The 20,759-nt window shown below is 40.0% G+C and overlaps 1 protein-coding gene and 1 long non-coding RNA gene across 2 annotated transcripts in view; one reads left to right on the top strand and one right to left on the bottom strand.

The window, feature by feature from the left end:
* Positions 1–444: 444 nt before the first annotated feature.
* Positions 445–20,759, bottom strand: part of slco3a1a (solute carrier organic anion transporter family member 3A1a) — a 36,450-nt gene continuing 16,135 nt past the window's right edge. The window contains exons 3-10 of the mRNA XM_029434217.1: positions 8,315–8,413; positions 7,952–8,224; positions 7,219–7,383; positions 6,933–7,131; positions 3,758–3,926; positions 3,135–3,307; positions 2,975–3,039; positions 445–2,268 (exon numbers count right to left, since the gene is read on the bottom strand). Of these exons, the coding sequence (XP_029290077.1) occupies positions 1,916–2,268; positions 2,975–3,039; positions 3,135–3,307; positions 3,758–3,926; positions 6,933–7,131; positions 7,219–7,383; positions 7,952–8,224; positions 8,315–8,413 (1,496 nt within the window). The 3' untranslated portion in view covers positions 445–1,915. The remainder of the gene's footprint in view (positions 2,269–2,974; positions 3,040–3,134; positions 3,308–3,757; positions 3,927–6,932; positions 7,132–7,218; positions 7,384–7,951; positions 8,225–8,314; positions 8,414–20,759) is intronic.
* LOC115009910 (uncharacterized) lies at positions 10,651–19,670 on the top strand. Its single transcript, XR_003832399.1, has 3 exons — positions 10,651–10,762; positions 18,591–18,719; positions 18,801–19,670. It is a non-coding gene; the product is annotated as an uncharacterized LOC115009910 (long non-coding RNA).

Here is a 20,759-nt window from a genome sequence, read left to right on the forward strand (position 1 = left end):
CAAATCTGCATCAGAAGTCTTTGTGCTTGTGCAGTCCATTAATTTTTCAGGTCAATACTTCACATCTTACCGAGTGAGCACTTAGTACAATATCGAGGAAATATGATGAGCACCGAGTGAAAGTCATGCTCTTCCCTTTATGGTGCTTCAACATTTGTTCTAAGGTTAAAGGAACAGGATAGGAAACAATGTAATTCTATAAAATATGTATCGTAGATCAGAGATGAGTATTCATCTTTGTTTGTGTCTTATGTTATGTATAATTGAATTATAAACTATAATATAATTATAAAATATCTTATATATTTCTAATAATTATTTATATTTTTTTGTTTCCTCCATGTACATGGCCCTTATTGGATTACATTTCTTTTTTTAATGCGTCTTGTTTTGTTAACATTTGTTGTGTGTAGGTTGTTCATGACAAAATGATTAAAAAGAATGCAAGATCACTCAAATTTAAATTTATTTTCTGAAAAATAATTTATTTCCAGAGTAAAATAAACGATATGTTGCCATACAAAAAGTGTAAGAAAAGGGACAATGTCAAAACTGTAAATATAGAGAGATCAGTAGAGTAACAGTACAGTATGTGCTGAGGTCTTCAAATAAATGTCCAAGAATAAATTCAGTGTGTTCTTTGTGTTACCTTTCAAACACAAACTCCTGTAGCATTTCTGTAACTCTTATCCCAGATAACAATGGCCTAACTATTTTTTATAACCACAGTATAGCAACATACTCCTTTCATGGCTATGAATTGTCCCAAATCTTCTGTGTCATCAGACACACATCTCAGACAATTAGATTATATATAATTTATACTGTCCTTTCAAACACAACCTAATAAAACATTCTGGGCCTAATGACACCTATATATTACTCCTCATCTCTTTTACTTGAATGTCCAAACACAGAAACATTACTCTTGATTTTCTTAATTGCTCTTCCACTTGGTGCAAAAGTCAAAAGAATATATAATTAACATTCTTATATGAATAATCCCTTATTAAGACGTGTTAGGCTGAATAAACTCTGCGGATGTAAAAGCAAACATGGATATGAAACAAACTGCTATAATGAAAAACAAACCTGCAGTCTGACACAAAACTAGTAATAAACATGGATGTATCAGATATGAATTGCACCTATGAGACAAGACTTCACAGTCTAGTCTAAACAGTATCAAAAACAGTGCCTGTGATCCAGCAAGATAACAAATAACTGAACAGTGCATGATAACATGGACACACTACCTTTAAGTTATTAGACTTAATCTTCTGACAGTTAAAACATCTAATAGGCCACTATAATAACCCTGTCAGGGGGTTTCTGTTCTCTTTTCATAACAAACTTTTCTGCATTGAATTAAAATGCATTAACTGGTGAACTATTAGTTTGTAAACACTTGGCAACTTTTAAATAAGAATAACTGAAGAACCACCCAAACTTTTTTTGTTAATCATATAAATCTCAATTTTTGAGAGAGTGACAGACAGAACACACAGTGCACTGACTGAAAGGAAACTGTCATGTTTCACAAAGATCACTGGAATCATGACAGACCTAAAACGATATGGCAACTAGTTGTAATAGCATCAGGTCCACTCACTAATGATCAACTAGGACTGAGCCAGACAGCACTGCAGTCGTCTGCTACCACCGAGTCAACACAGGAATTCACCGGCAACACTGGACAACACCTCGCCGAAACGTAAACGACTAAAATGGACCCTTGAAAGCTTATCGAGGACATGGAGCGCAGTGGAGAGCAACGTCTCCTGTGACCTGAACCGGCCGGTTAAATAGATTGCCTTTATCAAAAACTTTTTTCCTATCCTTTCAAGAAAAGAAGAATAAAATATTCCTTTGACAGAATATGAATGTCCACATTGTCCTTTTCTTGGATAACAAACTATAAAACAGACTCCATATTTTCACACAACTCATGGTCCTCTAGGTTATATATAAACTTTGTCCTGTCGACTGGTTTGGGGCCCTCTGTGAGAGAGGGGTAAAACTCAGTCGGCGTCATGTAGCCCTCGTGACTTTTGATGTACTTCTTGTAGTTCCTGCGCAAGCAATACCACGTGGTGGTGTAGAGGAGGAAGGCGACGCCCTTGAGGATGATGGCGAGGCTCACGTACAGATGCCTGTAAGCCACGTTGTCGTACAGCAGGCAAGCCCCCCTATCGCCGCAGTCTGTGCTCCAGAAAAGGCAAGTAGAGTCGATCCCAGCACCAAAGATCAGAGGAGGTGGGATGAATCCTGCAAAACAGAAACCCAGACTGAGCCCACAAACTTTCTGTTTCCACTAAAATAACTTCAAAAGATAAGAAAATAACTCCTTTATGTTATGTGAATGGCCTTTTTCTTTTCTTGTTTAAATCATTCTTTCATCCAAGAAATATTTTGACATTTTGGGAAATGATTCGCTTCATTTTGCAGAGAGTTAGATGATAAGATCGGTAGCACTCATGCATGTGCGGTAAACATGAAGCTACAGGCAGCAGACGGTTAACTTTTTGTCTGAAACTAAATCTTCACACAAATATTAAATAAAACATCCTTTTATCAACCATTTCAGAAAATGTGTTCCTTCCCTCGACACTTCCCAAACAGATATTTCAAAAATAACATATGGTTTTATGACCTGTAACAGTAGACCTGCGTGCTTCTCGATAACTCGATTTAGACATTCATAATGCCATTACTCCTCCCACATGTGCATCTGATTTTACGGTGTCATCAACTGTAATGCTGTAAGGGTGGATCCGATTTGTCGCTATGAGAAATACATAAAACTGTCAAAGCATCTCAGGTTAATTGAGGCCTGTGTTGGCGCGAGTGACGAGATTATGTAAGCGTGTTCCAGTGAGCTCTGGTAAACCTCCACACTCTGGCAAATGCTGAGAGTGTGAGTATTGAGACAGACCTTTAGTATCTGAAATCAATTATCTGATAAAGTTCTTACCGAGGAGTCGTAGCAAAAGAAACAACACTCCGAGTGCGTACGACTTCAGCTCAGGGCTCACGGTCCTTCAAGAGAAGAAAATACAATAAATGATAGTGTTTTTGTCCTTATAGAACATACCTACTCACAAACACTACTCGCACGTTTATATCACACATACCTGATTAGGATGATAACAGAGGGCGTCTGGGCCATGGCGCCGACCAGGCTGCAGGCACAGATCACACACAGGAAGGTGAGGAACGCCTCCTGGCAGCCAGGCGTCGGACATTTCCCCGGAGTCGCTGTGGCGAATTCACTCTCAGAGGATACACAAGCACATCCCGTCAGGTTCTGTGAAGGCAAGAAGACGAGACACTTGGAAAACGTGTTCCAACCGGTGCACACGATTTTCACAGGACAGCCGGGTTTCAACACAGAACTAAGTGATTTGTACTTGATATATTTGCACTGCTACAGCAGCTGTAGTGAGATTTAGTGCCTCTGAGCTGAGAGACGCTCTCTGCATGTGATTTGAATATAAAAGTCACTAATCTGCAGTCGGTATCTGATCTGGTAACAACCACAGCACCGCTTGGTGGACAAGCATGTGACGGCTGACGACAGGGGTATGAAATATTGTTCTTTTTTAAAATTTTAATTTAAACTTGAATGTCAAATTATGTAGCACATTTTAAGAAGTTCAGAGAAAAGTTTGCATCATCTGTATGTATTTATTTGGTGGGTTATTTGTGGTACAATCACAAGATTACTAATCTCTACCACAAGATTTAGGGTAAAGACCTGAGAGATGTTGGAGCCGGTCCGAGCGCTGCCTGTCCGGGTGCAGCCGGCAAAGCAGGAGGACAGGTAGGTGACACCGTTGGAGCCGCACACAGGGCTGATGGAGGAGGTGAAGCAGTTGCATTGACTGATGCACTGAGCTTCTGGTTTCTCGCCCATCCGCAGAGTCCTGAACAGAGAGACAGAGAAAACTGAGCAGCCTTTCCGACCTAAAGAACCAACTATATCTATATGAGGCACAAACTAAAATCGAAGAAGCACTCTCCATCAGTTAACATCTCCATGGAAACTGCACTGCACAGATAACCTGCTCTGGAGCAGGCTGGGTTCAGGCTTTCAAATGTAAAAGTAGTAAAGCCCTAAAGTCTTTCTACATGACCACCACACGGACAGAAATACGGCTTTCACATTGAAAATAAAAAGGCAACTATATGACCGTGTATTATTTCTTCATGCTGTTTTCGTAACAGACCAAAATGTTTCTGTAGAACAAAAAGTATCAAAACCAGTCAAGTATGTTTTTATTGGGGCAGCCAGTGGACTCATGTAGATCAAACCTTCTGGACAAATGTCTTCCTAAAATGGCTCAGTGCTAAAATAAAAAGGATCTTCAACAGCCTCTGATTAATCACATGCCCAGTGATCTAATCCAAAGGGGAGGGGACACACAGGCCTGGAGGGTCCCTGACATTTCCATGTACCACATAACACGAGTGGATGTTCTTGTACTCAATAGTTATGGAGTGGAATGCATCCTTTTTAAGATACGTTTTTACATTACATGTCTTGCACAACGACTTACAGCGAACTAACTACAGGGACGGTCTCCCTGGAGCAACTCAGGGTTAAGTACCTTAAATATTTACTGCGCAAAAAGGATAAATTATTCCCCTTCCACTTTCTTTTCTTCCTCCCTGCTGCAGCTCAGGTCTACAATGGTTGATATGATGATATTGTCATGTTGAGCATTGTTGTGATTAGGGCTGCTACTAATAATGATGTTTGTTATCGATTAATATGGCCATTATTCTAATTTTCTAATTGCTATTTGATCAAAATCCCTTTCAAGTCAAAAACCCAATAATATCCAATTTACTAGAAGAGTGAGAAAACCATGACGTGACCTTTGAGAAACTGGAACCCATCATTTTTAGCTATTTTCTCTTGAAATGCACGAGTGTTTTTGGTATCGGTATTAGGTATTGTATTGCCACTAATCTCGGAAACATTTAAAACAACTCAGCTCGAGACGATTTTGATCTGTGAGCTGACTGGTTGCTGTATGCTTTGTGTCTATGTATTTTGGACTTGTGTATCTTTCTCTTGTATTTGCTCTGCGCTTGGCATTTGTGTTTCCTTAAAAGAACTTTGTAACCTGTATTAAAAAAAGTGTTATATAAATTAACTTTTACTTAACTTTACTTAAACAGATTATAACAGAAGTGTAATTCATTCCTCCCTTCAGGCACCCATTTATTTGGTTTAGTAAGTTGCTTTCAGTTTATTGTTATGCTTTGTTTTGCACCTTACACAGCACCAATCCATCAGTCATCCACCCTACACCCTGATTATACTGACATCCACACCCCACCTCATTATAATCCTTATGCGTCACTTGAACTTTACTTAATTTGGTTCAATAAAATACGTTTTTGTTAAAACTTTATCACGTTGTGACTCCTGTTTGTTTTGCCCTAAGAGCCGGGTCATAACACTCATGAATATAAAAATGGATGAAATGTCCTGTTGCATAATGATTTAGCTCTCAAACTCTTTCATGGGGCCGGTGAAGTCTGTTGCATTTGTATTCAGTCTGTGCAGACGCTGGGAACACAAGGCCACTTTCTGAATAGAAACTCTTTTTATAGACTCGATGAGATGACACAAAGTTGTTAATAATAAAAAGTATTCCCACAGCGCCCCAATGACCGGCAGTGATAATAATTTTTATTTGCACTTTTAGACCCTCTGCAGTTCACCTCCAATAAAGTCCTGTAACCTTGGCAGCAGTGTTCCCTTTCACTGCTGTAATGTTTACAGCTCATGTTTATTTAGTACAACAACCTTATAGGACAGAAATGCACTATCTATGGTATAAAAACTCACCGAAACTATCGAGAGTATACAATAATATAATTAGACATTATCTATAGTTTATGGTTTATAATCTGTAGTATAGCTTTCTCTTTGATACTGAACTTAACTTACTTCCTCCTAGGGATAAACTGTTTGACCTCGTTTCACAAACAATACTTTTTTTGATCTGCTGAAGTTGCATGTGATTGGTTAGTTGTTACAAAACCTGCTTTGTCATACTTTGTACTGAACATCTTGGGTGAAACGGAGCCCGTAGTCAGACCAGTTATTCAGGAAATGTAACTTTTTGAAACCTGTGTTACGGTCCAAGGCGTCATAAAGTCACTATTAAAACAATAATACTGCTCTAACCAGTTGGTCCCAACTTTATGTTGGCTTGTGAATCCCTTAAACCGAAGAAATGTCTACTTGTACTCGTAGATGTCACCAGTTTAATGACGCCCCCCCCCCCCTATTTTTTATTTGAATATTATTTTAGATTACTGAATTAGTAAAATAATTCAGTAAATTACTAGGAAATAAACCTGTGGTATGAGTTGAATGAGATTGGTTAGTTGCTACAAAATCTGCTTTGTCATACTGTCCTGAAAATCTTGGGTGTAACGGAGCCCGTAGTCAGACCAGTTATTCAGGAAGTTAAACTTTTGGAAACCAGATCAAATTAAGACAGCGTGACTGTTACAGCCCAAGATGTCATACAGTCACTATTTACAGAACACTAATACTGCTCTAACCCGGTTGTTCCCAACTTTATATTGGCTGGTAAATCCCTTCATATGAAGAAATGTCAACTTGTTTAAGTTGACATTCAGTTTAATTCATTTGAATAATTTCTCCTGAATAAGTAAGATAATACAGTAAGTTACAAGGAAAAAATATAGTGGGGAGAATGTGAAATCTAGACCAATAGTAGAAGTAGTTTAGTATAAGTAAATATCAACTTTTAGAATAATAATAATATGTTTTTACTACTTTCCTGATCTCACAACCCCTCACCTTTCTCTTGGTTCTGCCTTAATCTGTATACAAATGGCTAATCAAAAACAAACGGCTGCTGTATTTCCAGCTTCTCTCTTACTCGTTGCCGTATGGGACAGTCACTCCTGCGACGGGACCGGTGTCGCAGCCCAGGAACAGGAAGGAGACGTAGCAGGCGGTGGAGATCAGGTTGACCAGCATGGCCATGCGGATGGCTCCCAATGCAGACAAGTTCAGCTTCTTCACCAGCAGACCGCCCATGAAGATCCCCAGACAGGCACATGGAATGGCTGTCATACCTTAAACATAAAAGTTGACCTGTTTATCATACTGGTAAACGGTATATAGTACGTGTGTGCTTGTGCGCGTTTGCTCTGAACACAAACCTAGCAGCTGGTTCGCTGAGGTGGTGGTGAGATTGAACTGCTGCTCGAGGTATTTCCCCAGAAAGGCTGCAAAGCCAGCGACGACCGCGATCTCCATACAGGCTGCCAGGACGATGCAGGTGAACACTGGGTTCGACAGGAGGTGCTTGGTCACCTTGGGGATCACTAGTCGGAAAGAAATGAGGAAGGATGATCATTAACATCTGAGCAGGTTGGTTAGCAGGACAGACAGGTCTGCTATAATCTCATTTAGTTTTGTTGAGCAAACAAGAAACATAATAATATTATGTAATAAATATAATACAATATTTATTACTAATTACTTGGTGGATACTCTATCGATAAGATGCAGGTTTCAAGGTTTTACAGGCTTTCTTTCTATTTTTGGACAATCTGCATAATGAGTTCTTTTACTTTTAATACTTTAAGTAGATTTTGCTGATAGTAATTTTACTTAAGTAATGTTTCCAGCACAGCACTTCACTTCACTTGTGACAAAGTATTCTTTTTATTGTGGTATTACTACTTTTACTTAATCATAAGAGCTGAATACTAATACTGAATACTCAGTTAGACCAAACTGTTTCACATTTCAGTGTTATTCACCTTTGACAAATATAGAAAATCAATTCATCAATATAGGTCATTTATAAAAATAAAATAAAAAATAAAAGAGTGTGCATTAATCTTGCATGACAATACCGCAGTGCTACACTGGATGTTGCACACTCACCCCTGAGTTGCTGACAGCAGGTGGGGCTGTTGGCAGGCTCGTGGTTGCGTACAACCCCATTGCTCGGCTTTGGAGTCTCATAGTCTGCACTCAGAGAGGGAGGAAGCATGACCTGCTCACTGTCTCCCCCGTCCTCTCTCTCCTTGGTCGGCAGAGACTGAGGGAAACCAAACATGAAGAGAGCTGAGCTAAAGAGTAAGGCACCACACAGGAGGAAGCCTGCCCACCAGGCCCCGATCCACCGTGGGTCTTCTGGAGTGATGCCCAGCTCATCTGTGGAGAGGCACAGCAGCGGTCAATACATCACGTACACAGAGAGCGAGACGGTAAAATAATGCAACACTGGAGAAATATTAAACTCACCGGTGTCGATGAAGATAGCATCCACGTAGAACTTGGTGCAGAGGGAGCCAAGGATGAAGCCACAGGCGGGCCCGAACACGAGAGTAGAAAAGAGGATTCCTGCACAGAAACCAATATCAACTTAGCCGGTTTGTTTGGTCTCATTTTATTCACCTGATGCTTTCAGAAATACATTTATGGGGGGGAGAAAACAAGGAGGCTTGTTTTATTAGAACAGCTGTGAATATTATAGTGTGGGTCAGCAGCCAAAATCGCAAGATGCTGTGTAATAATGTTAATGCTTTCTGAGTGACGCTATAAAACACCTCTAGTAAACATATAAGGGATCCTTTGTACAAAGTGCAATAAATGTCCTCATGTCGGGGTCAATACGTTTTGCACATATATTGCTGATGAACTGCTCATGCCTATTATTTATGTATATTGGTGAGACAAAGAGACACATCTCCTGCTCTGATGGGACATTAATATTTCATTTAAAAAAAACATAAAAAAAAAAAAAAAAGCCCAGTGTGGCAAGCGACAATGTCAGTGAATTCATAAAAGTTAAAAATCAACATTTTATTGTGAATGCTGAGCAATGAGGAAGGCCCATCATTCTTTAGTCCATAAAATGTTAAAAAGTCTCCAAATGTTTTCCTTTGATCAACAAACAATCCAAAACCCAATAAGAAATTGAATTTAAAATGATATAAAAACACAGAAAACTCCATATTTGAGAAGCCGGAAGCAGAGAATAGTTGCCATTTTAGCTTAACTTCAGCCAAACCTTAGGTTAAGTGTGAAGCGAGACAACAGGGAAACATTTGGACTGGTCATGAAAGATCAAATCAGCCAGTTTAAACTACAAAGCAAGTGCAGCGGTGGCGACTGTAGTCGATCACATGCTTCAGCTTTCTCACCCTCGCAGGTTAACGCAGTGAACAAACAGATGCAGACACACTGTGATGACGACACCTGGCAACATAAACCAGTATTGTCCCAATCTGCTCTGGCGGGCAGCTGGAAATAAAACGTGGAGCTATATCCATAATCGGCATTAGAGCGGAGTGAAAGTCTGGCGCTGCGACTCAGACTGCAGGCAGATAATGAAGACTCTAAGCTCAATTTGGGAGACAAATTTCTCCATGACTGTATGTCGTGTAATCTATGGTATTATTAGCACTGTTGGACTTGTATCTGGCACACAGCGACAAACCAGATCTTGCTCCAAGTTTGCAGCTCACAAAAACAGCAATGCTTACTACAAATTACCATCAAAATAAAAACGATATCATCTCTGCTACTCCACTTCCTCCTCCTGCCCTGCAGCATTAGAAAACATCTCCTTTTACTGGCTGCAGGTTGGCCTGAACATTGCTGCTATCCGCAAGGAGCCTCAAGTAAGATGCTGTTTGAATGCCAGGAGCAGCCACTTAATGAACAAGCGTGGAAACTGTGAATAAGCTCTGTGCGTCTGTGTTAGTGCCGAGAGTGAATGCTTGGTCTGCTTGACCACCCACATACAGTAGGAAGGAAGTCGACACATTCACATAATTGTAGTCTCATTCACACCATAGTTTATTCTTCACATAAAGGAAACGGCTCACAGATTTGTTAGGTGTGGCTCGCTACCTACAACGTTGTAAAAACAGACTTATTTCCACACGGCGGGCAGTGAAACAAAAGAAAAAGGGGCTTTCATGTCGGGATGGGAACATACGGCTTTCTTTTTCATAAGCGTAACTGAAACATCTTTGTGGTTGACAGTCAGATCAGCACGGAAATGAATGAAGATACAGACGTGTGTCCATGAGGCGCCAAAACATGACCGGTTTTTCCCTCTTCCTTCAGCCAGCTTCAATACGAAAAGAAGTCTAATATCCTCCGATTTCAGTTTTGCATTCAGACCGAGCACAATTGTTATAAACTTTATTGACAAACAACAGCGTTGAACCATCTCTATATACAGACAGAGCGAGGGGTTCACACCAACAAACACATAGGAAAGAGCTGTTGTGTTGTGTTTATTTTTTTACTATATACCAACAAAACTGTGTAGTTTAACAGCACTTTCACAAAGGAGGGCTGCAGTCGCTATGTGACTAGCACATTTGCCTGTGGTGCTGCAAATTAGGCCTGTACCCTCGCTGTTTTCGAGTGTTGTTTTCCCATAGCAACATCACCACAATTGCTTTCACCACAGGAAACCTCAAAAAGGAAATTCAGTTAGTGAAATCACCTTGCAGGAAATGACAGCTCAGCTGGCCCACGAGTCCTCCACCACCACCACGAGAGGATAAATGTTTCCACTGAGATTTGTTCCTACCCCTGGTTTCTTTAAGAAAAGCTGTCTCCTTGATGATAACATTGTGCCACAGCACAAGCCTCGCATGTGGAAGAGATCACTAATCTACGAGGGACCATGCCTGCTTATCATCAATCTGCAGATTCTGCACGAGAAACAAGGTAAAAGCAATTTTGAAGTTGTTGATAATCTTCACATGAAAGATGAAGATATTTTTGATATTTCTTTCAAATAAATGTTTTGAGGTCAAAGCCAGCTGAAAGAAAAAGCATGCAGCAAGTTGAGTCCCCCACAATAGGATTAAGCTGGCATGAACATGAACAGGAACTTATAGTCATAACATAAGCAAAGTATCAAAGTCCAACATTGCTTCAGCTTTTTTCCTTCTACCAACCAGAGCCTAATCTACTTATTGTGAGGTGCTCCAGATAAAACAACAACTTTCTTGTTACCTCTTTGGGAGCTGCTATACGTGTTACATTCTCCAGTGTGGCTTGAAGGAATAGTTCAACATTTTGGGAAATAAAATGATTTGCTTTCTTGCTGAAGAGTGGTATCTTCTCATCTAACGCTCAGCAAGAAAGTGAATAGGTAAGAATATTTCCCAAAATGTCAGATTGCTCCTTTAAGGTATTATTTTGCGCACAGAAAAGAGCAGCGCAGAGATTATTAACAGCGTGTGACCATAAATAAGAGCCGATTTTACCTGGGCACACACTGACATACGTGATTATGTTATTACAAACATCTGATGTCCATCCACCTCAGTGCAGCAGTTATTCTTTCTCCTTATCTTATTTCAAAGAATTGACCTTTGCTCTCAGGTCATAGACAAAAACACTGCCTGTACAAGCTGTGAAGAGACGCATTTCGTGTTTGTCACAACAGGATAAAGCTAAAGAGAAACGGAAAAAACAAAACCCAAGTCAACCACATTCAATTTCCATGAAGGGCAATACACTACCACAGCCACGGGGTAATCTTTATAACACACTACTTTTCTAAACGTCCTCAAAAACCCTTTTCCCTTCCAGCGGTCCTGTTATGAGATAAGTACAAAACAAACTAATTTGTTCACGTTGTAGTTTGGCTGAGCCTTTTAGTATCCTGTGAATTATACTCTCAGGGGAACATGTCAGATGTAATTCAATAACAAAGCTTGGCTCTATTGTTTTTGCTTCCCTCTAATTTCTTTAGAGACCAGTAGAAAAGGCTGGGAAAGCTACTGTCCATGACGCTGGTCCTTTTCCAGATATTAATTAACCCACAGATGCATCCCGTATCCTACGAGCTACACATAAAAAATTGACCTAAAATAAATGTTGAATATACAAATGCCCACGTATTCTTTTCAAAGAACAGAAAGAGATATTTTTGGATCTTGTGCAAACTGTGGATCAGAGTATTTCACATGTATTATTTGTGGTTTAGCAAGAATGGAAGGTCCTTGATGTCACACTATTTATCGTCACAGAGCGTTTCCACATACATGTGATCACATACACGTGCCTCCATTTTTGGGATTTTCGTAATGGCTCAGCCAAAACACCATAGTAAGATTAAGCTATATTGGGGGGAGATGATAACTGTAACAGGCTAATGTGGAGCCAGGTGAAGCCCAGTGAAACCCAGTGAGAGGCCGATTTAATGCCATTCAGAACAGGGTCCTCCTCAAAGATAATGGGCATTCAAAAAGCAACGTTTAGTTTCCTTAGACCAGGGGTCTTCAACGTTTTTCAGGCTAGGGACCCCCAAACTGATGGAGAGATGGAGCAGGGATTTATATTAAACTGGGCCTAGTGCCAAGTATAAACATAGATACCATGTTATTGTGCATTCAATACTAAGCTATTCAATTAATACTGAATGTGTGCATTGCTGACTGAAAGATAACGTCTTTTGCCTCCATTTACATTTACAATATGTTGGATTCATGTTAATATATATATATTTTTTTATATAACAATTGTCTAAATCAACCAAAACCTTTGCGACACCCCTGCAGTATCTCTGCAGACCCCCTAGGGGTCACAGACCCCCTGTTGAAGACCTCTGCCTTAGACCATCCAGGCCAATGGGTTGCGATTGTAAGCCAACACAGCGTGAGGTTAAACACAAAAGCTAATGGTAATCAAAATGTCAGATTCATTACGCCTGCACGGTCCTCAGTTTATTTCCTGCTCTCACTGTACAAGAGGAATTCCAAGTTGGCTCGGTAATCCCCTGAGCTAAATAAGAGCAGAGGGACAGTGCGATGTTGGAGGCCAAACAACAGATTGTGCCATCTCCATAATGGGCCAGAATGAAGCAGAAAGTGAGCTAAATGAAAATAAAGCCAAGAGACAAAGTTTCAGCTCTCCATCTCTGGGGCCTTAACATGAGTTATGTGTCGGAAGGTCAATTGAGAGCAGGAACAAAAAGAGTCTCGGGACCGAAGAAGTGCATAAAGCAGACACAAGATTTCAAGGTTATTTTAAAGTGACTATAAACTTTGAAGACTACATGATTTAAAGAGCTTTCAAACAAACGCCCTGTCTTCCTCCTCTGCCGTACATCAGGCTATAACATCCTCATGTAAAAAAGCGTAAAGACATTTTTAAGACTGAAGAGACTCGGGAGAAACACTCAAACAGGCCAGAGATGTCAGACTGAGCACAGGCCATTTCCTGTATGTCCATTGAAGTAAAGTGGCTTCACTCACACTGACAGTTGCACAAAATATTCAAACACACCTAAACTCACACATACCACACCTCACAACCACATGTCTGCTTACTGGCAACACGCTTCCTCTCTTCTCATTAACTACACAGAAACAGCATGAAGCTGTTCCCAGGTATGCAGGAGAACGGCTAAATGTTTTCTGAACTGGGTTTGATAAGTTAAAGGCATTTTTTTGTGAGGAAAAGCACAAACTTCACAGCTTCTTATCTGTGGTGTTTAAAGCTATTTGGTCTGTGAATAATTAATATTGAAAATGAGGGTTTATGAAATTTTAAATGAAGGTTTTCATGAAGAGATGTTAAATAAGCTCCTTTCCCACTGGACAAAAAAAACAACCAACACCAACTACTATGTGGCTTTTTTCTATAGTGGGAAAGGTTACAATGGGCATTCATTTCCAGACAAATGACCAATTTTCAAGTCTTTTCAGCGCCGATCGCCAGTGATGTGACACGCCAACTTTCCCTAATGCCCCTTTTTTGTCGCAATGCTTTGACGCATTGAAATATATAATGAATAAAATCAACAAGGATTTGGACAACTATTTTAAATTATTGACGTGCAAAACATACAATTAATATGCTCTACTCAAAGCCACCAGACTCCATTTACAGAAACAGTCATTTTACCTTTGTTAGTATTCGTTTCAAAAATCACAAACTGGTTTAAGAGTTTGAAAGACAGACTGAATAAGTAACAGCTATAAGTAACCGATGTAACATTTTCACTGGCCTCCATGCTGCTTTTTACGGTTTACCTTGCTATCTGGTAAATCCTTGCTGTCGAACGTGGCACACCAGAAAAATAACCAGAAAGGGATACTCATGTACTTGGAAGGGAGTCTATCGCCTATTTTGTGCGGGTTTTCTTGCATTAAAGAAACCTGCATATACGCGGCAATTTTGGTGGAAAAAGGGTAATAGTATCTAGTTCTTAGAAAACATTATTGGTTGTTAACTGTATGTTGTTAGCTAGCATGTTATTAGCTGGGGATGTTATGTTATGTCTTTGTTGCTTGCTGAGGAGAGGTGGCTGAGAGAGACTGCTTGATTGGTGGGCTAGGCTTCATGCTGCCGGTGATAGCAACACTAGCTTAACATGTCGTCACCTGGTGATGTGAGAAACAGAAGTAAATATTGCTTAATATTGAGGGCTGTGCCGAGCGAGTCATCCAACTTTTGGCACAGTTTACCACCTGATTTTGATAACTGGTTGCACTTATGTCACACTTTTCATCGTTCCTCAAAAATGCATCAAGCAGTTCTGACCCTGCCACTGTAGCCAGACTACTGACGACAAGCTAGGTAGTTAATAAGCATGGAGTTCTACACTCCGACAAAGTCGTCCATGATTTACAATTTCCACATGCAATCAGAGTTATTGGTGGACAACTTGTCAATCAATGCTCTGTTGTTAAGGGGGAGGACACAGCTGAGTTATCAGCATTGATGTTACATGTAGATGCTGCATAAATTGTCTTTTTCCTGACTTTTGATACACACAAGATGTTGTATGTGCTCTGACTTTACATTTCACAACCTGCTACAGTTTTTCACAAGAAATGAAAGTGATAAGTAAGAAGCTATTCAACCATGTCATTACATAACCTGTAGTTCTCAGTTTACTGCCCACTTTATCTGCTAATAACACAGTGAGTGAGTGAGGCTAAACATCAACATGTTATTAGCGATGATCATAGTGATCTATATTATTATCTATATCAATTCTGTAAAGGTTAATCAAATACATTTCAGGAAAAAAACAATACTAAAAAGCAGGTTGTGCAGTCTCTGTAAAGTTTTGTCTTTTCCCATTTCATTGACTTTTTCTGCTGTCACATCTGACCTCAATCTCAAGTCATTTGTCTTCAGGTTGTCTCAGGGGACATTCTTATCTTACATTTCTCAAACAATATTCAACTGAAGCAGCACTTCCTCTTTCTCAATCTTTTGACGATACTACTAACACCGTAATCCTGCAGACCCTTGCACACTGACTCTCTGATGCTGTGAACCTGTAAAAAGCAGCAAATACAAACTTGCTAGGAGGAAATGTAGCTAATCTAAATGAATAAATCCCCTTACTGAGATTAATTACAATTTACTTTAAATGTAGTACACATTCAGTGTGACAAAATCCAAACGTCAGACTTAATCTGAGGATGACAATAGTTTCTGCAGACAGCGGTTATGTGAACTCAGTCCGCTTCATGCTTGCAGGATTAATAACAAACAGGTAAAAGTCATGCAAAAGTCGCTTCTTAGGTGTATTCTGATAAGGTACAGGGGATATTAACAGCTACCAAATCTTCGGTGATCCATAAGTAAGTACTAACAGCATTACACAGCAGCTTTCACCCAGGGAAGTGAAGCCTCGGCCCACCTGAGTGGCTTTTAGTATCAACGTCAACATTATTCACAGAGCAGGAGGTTTTACTGGGTGTTTTTTTAATTTCTCTGTTGATCGTCTATTTCATTGTGTTTATTGTTACAGAGTGAAAAAACACTTGAGATGGTTTGATAGTCAGCTGTACCCTTTAGTAACCCGGTTGGCTCTACACAGCCATGACCTAAATAACAAGCCAAAGCTTAAAGTAGGCTCTCAACTCACATTGAAATGCCATTACATCAGGATCATCCTGCTTCAACTTCCGCTTACGTCAAATCATCTCAACTTTGAAACCAGCCCTCTGCACACGTCCGGCTGCGATCTGATGTCAAAACAGCTTCTTCTCATCTACTCAACTTCTTACTTGCACCAAAGCAGACAAGCGTTTCACCGATTCCAAATGGATGCTTCATAATAAAAAAAAAGTGCAGCCTAAGGACACATTTAAAACTATTAACATTTTGACCCCGAGGATGAAGCAGTCAGGTTTACTGCATCAACTGGGCCGACATAGCGGCTTCTCAGCGGCTCCCTTCCCCTCAACACCCTGTCACGTTAAGCTGATCTCTGGCTCAATCTAAGCCTCCGAGAGGTCGTGCCTGAAATTGGAGGGCAACGTCAGGGCTCACCGAAGGTTTCACTACTCCTGATATTTATCCTAGACGACGGATAACCAAATTATTTATAGGAAGCGGGACAATCAAGTGACTTTCACTTCTCCACTCTTTCTCTTCCTAATGTCAGAAGCACAAGGCTTGTTATGACTATAAATAGTTTGGAAAATGCCCCTTGAAATAACATTGAATGCAGAGTTAGAACATAAATATCAGTAAATAAATAAATCAGTTTTGTAGAAGCCAATTTTATTTTAATTGGTGAGAATGTTATATTCTTAAATTTACTATATATCTACATTTTCATGGATTAAAACACCCATTAAAAACCTAATATACAAAAAGGAGAAAAACAGATAAAAAAATACTATCTATATACTTAATTACTGTTTAACTTTTGTCATTTTCCGTTTCCAGCTTCTCAAATGTGAGGATTTGCTGCTTCTCTCATTTCATTGTAAATTGAATAACTTTGTGTTTAGACTGTTTGTCGGAACAAAACAAGACATTTAAAGACGTTACATTGGATGTATATTTCATAGACTCATTGATTAATCCATCATTCAAATAATTGTTTGTATTTTGCATTGTTTTTATTATATTTCATACTAGCAGTTTCATATCAGAAGTAAAATAAAATAAAAAAGGCAAACAGTAACTGAACATATACGGACTGAATATCTGCTGTGCCCGACAGATCTCTATCCTCTTTTATAATTCAGGGGCTGCTGCCACATCCCATGACTCTTTGGATGACAATACAGAGAAAAATCACTTAAGTAAAACACACCTGCAGTGGGATGGGAAAGGAACAAAAAAGTTTTTATCGAGTGAGATACACGGCAGAGCTGGAACATTCAAGCCCCGTCATGGAAATAAATGCTTTTTTTTGTTTCATCTAAAAAATTAAAAAAACCAAACATCCGGCCCTCTTACATAATATAAAACAGTGAAGTGAAGCCATCATATTAAACTTTGGGAAAAGAACAAACTCTGCATGTGTGCATGTCTCCTTATGGATAAATATTGGAGGGTGACACTTTAGAGCGTGATAATAAAAGCAGAGAAAAGCAAACAGATGTGAGGGAAATAAAAAAAAACGGGAATGTTTGTTTCAAAAGCATCTATTGCATTTAGTCTAAATCAACACTTGTAAATGGATAGAAGACAGGTTCATAACAATATAGGAGGTGGCCCTGTCAATTCAAACTTCATCATCTCTTATATTTCATGAAGAGTTCAACTCTTCTGATGTTACCGGACTCCATGTACTAATAAGGATGAAAGATGTGTAATCTGTAACCTGGAGCGTTACAGAGATGCTAATAAAGCACAGTCTGTGTGATAATGAAAATAATAATAATAATAATAATAATAATAATAGAACAGAGCCATCGTTAATGTTATTAGTAACACTTGTGTTTTTCAAAAATCTAAAGGTCAGTGGTGAAAAAGGCCAAAATAATGCAAATCCCCTGTGTGTGTTGCACAGGTTTACATTGGGCCTTTATTAGACACATGATCATTTCTTCAGCCATGTATTGAAGCTTACAGCTTCTATTTTGTTAGAGTTCAAATGTTATTTTTGTTGAATACACCCCCGGGGTCTCCTCCCAGCTGGACGCTCCCTATGGAGGTGTTCCAGGTGGCATCCTTACTAGATGCCCGAACCACTTCAACTGGCTTCTTTCAACGCAAAGGAGCAGCGGCTCTACTCCGAGTCTCTCACGGATGGCTGAGCTTCTCACCCGATCTCTAAGGGAGACGCCACCCATCTGAGAAAACCCATTTTGGCCGCTTGTACCCGTGATCTCGTTCTTTGCATTGTTGCTTGCCTTACTTTTCTAGTCAAATAAATGTGACTACTCTAAACATGTCAGTAGCATAAGGCTACTTTAACCTGACATGCAGTAACTTAATCTTTGAGTCCAATTAACCTTGTGTCATCACACTACGACTATTCCAGGAAGCAGTAAAAGCCCTCATTAACCTAAATGGCATCAGTATTAGTTTGCTCCAACTGAAAGTCCATTTGATTTTGTTTTATGTCCAACAGATTTAAATCCACACTCCTAATTAATGAAATGATCTGTATTGTTAGTAACCAGACAGTAAATTGCATATGTCATTTAAATTATCAGCTTTTAATTTGAATCAATGCTGCCAGGTCTTTTTCTGTGCAAGGCTAGCGATTTTCAAATATTACAGTGATGCAAGCTTCGACTGCTGTTACAAAAATAATGATGGTCTTTCTGTGCCATAGGATTCCATAAACAGACCGGGCATGTTTTCAAACAGGGCCGTGATGCTGGAAGCAGTCTGCCAGCTCTGTGAACACCGGGTCAGCAGAGGAGCGAGTCGGAGACAGAGGGGAGAGAAAAACGGATAGATGGTGGGAGTTAATGTAACAGAGCAAAGCCTTGTCGTTGTCGCAAAGCCCTGCTACAGTGATCTGTTTGTAATCCTGCCTCAGATGTTTGCTTGGAGCCGCGAGGGAGCTACCCACAGTCTCCATTGTTGGGAAGTTGGGTGGTAGGATGAAGACATGGAGGATAAAGGGCAAAAGACCAGAGAGTATACGTCTCTCTGATGGAGAGTTGCAGCTGCTCTATTGAAGACAAGGAGCACAGAGAGGTTTGGGACTCTTTGACAGCAGCTGGTAACAGCTTCTTCAGCAGGTGGCTTGACCTAATTATCAGGATAGAGATGCCAACAGCCTGTTTCCCCCCCTTATCCAGGAACATGCGAGAAGCAGGCGCGTAATATACGGACGACTGTACAACACTATTTCTGCCGCCAATTATAATGGGGCACTAATTGTGCTACATCCTGAGGAAGAGGAGAAACGAAGGGGAAGAATACATGAGGGAGGTGTTATGAGGCATTAAAGAAGTTGACTGAGAATTAACAAGCCATAGGACTGGAAGATAAAAATAAATCTGATTTGTATCACATTATGTCAAGTAGGCAAAATCATAATCAAACTGATGCAAGCTCTAATGTTAGGGATGGGGCTCAATAGCAATGTATTTAATCTGAATCCAGTATCAAATGTACTCATCATATCTGCATCCTTTAAAAAGTGAGTCTAATTAGGTTGAGCTTCACATGTGTAAGTAACTAAAAAACTAGGCCTCAGATATTTAACACTAGTTTTTAATGATGATGATTTTAGTGAATTAATGTTCACAACATGTAGCTACAACCTGTAAGTGAGACCAGCAACGTAACAGACAGTCTAACAAGGTGTTGATGGAAATGACACTCTGAACCAACAGATGGAGCGTACTTACAATTAAGATCATAAACTTTAATTATTTTCATGATATGCATAAACTGGGATTTTCTGACGACTGAAACTGAAATGACACTATTAGCTACAGTGTTGGTGGTTATTTATGGTATTATCGTTAAATTAGCTACAGCTGATGGGTCATTTCAATAAGTGAAAACGACAAAAGGCCTGCTACATGAATGTTTTGTCCATTTATCTTGTGTGACGGCCCCTGTTTAACCTGTCTTGTGTCAGTCACTGTGTTGTATCTGTTTAAGGTGTCAGTGGAGCTGATGGCAGTACTCCGTCAGATCTGGAGCACCTGGGCGCAGCGCTCCTCAGGACATAAAAGGCCCAGCATCCGCGATGCTGCTCTCTCTCCCTGCCTGAGCAGGAAACCCCGTTGTTTTGGCTTTGTCTTTTGCTTTTCATAACTTGCTTCGCAATCCAAGTCCTATTTGTGAATAAATAACTTGTATATTTTGCCATTTCGTGTCCTTACCGTTTGTTTGTCCTGCCCTAGAGCCTGGGTTGTGACAAATTGGGGGCTCGTTCCGTGTTGTTCCCGTTTGCGCCAAGCGATCTGGTTAAAAACGTTGATAGAATGGTTCAAATGTACGGGGTAGCTCTCTGGCATATAATAATTAGTTGCGTGCTTTGGTTACGAATCGTGAACAGTTCAGTGGCGCATTGAAGCTCGATTTAATGTTAAATGCGAGTATGTGATCCGGCTGATTCTTTTGTTTTGCTGTTGCCGGTTGAGATGAACATTTGTTTGTTCGATGAGTGTTTAGGAAAAGGACACTGTGCTTTTGTCTGGCTGAACAGGATAAATTGGATGATCTGTTGGGATTTTTGGTATGATTATGTTTGATGTATAAGTGCTGTAGGTTATTCTCATTTGGACTGTGGAGAGTTGTGGTTTTAGTGCCAGCTATTGTTCATGCTGGTAGCAGGTGGGCTAGGTTACAGGTGTATGTTTCCCAGTGCGTAGTGTTGGTTAGTGCGTAAATACCCACCGCAAGTAGCTGCATGAAGACTAGGAGGGAGTTTACTTAGTGGGGCTAATGTAAGATAGTGGGAACTATCCAAACCGGCTGAGGGTAAACCCTCTTGTTATACACAGGGAAACTTCACTATATGGCTGGTCCTGTTTTG

Source organism: Cottoperca gobio, chromosome 6, assembly GCF_900634415.1.
Source record: "Cottoperca gobio chromosome 6, fCotGob3.1, whole genome shotgun sequence".
NCBI classification, from domain to species: Eukaryota; Metazoa; Chordata; class Actinopteri; order Perciformes; family Bovichtidae; genus Cottoperca; species Cottoperca gobio.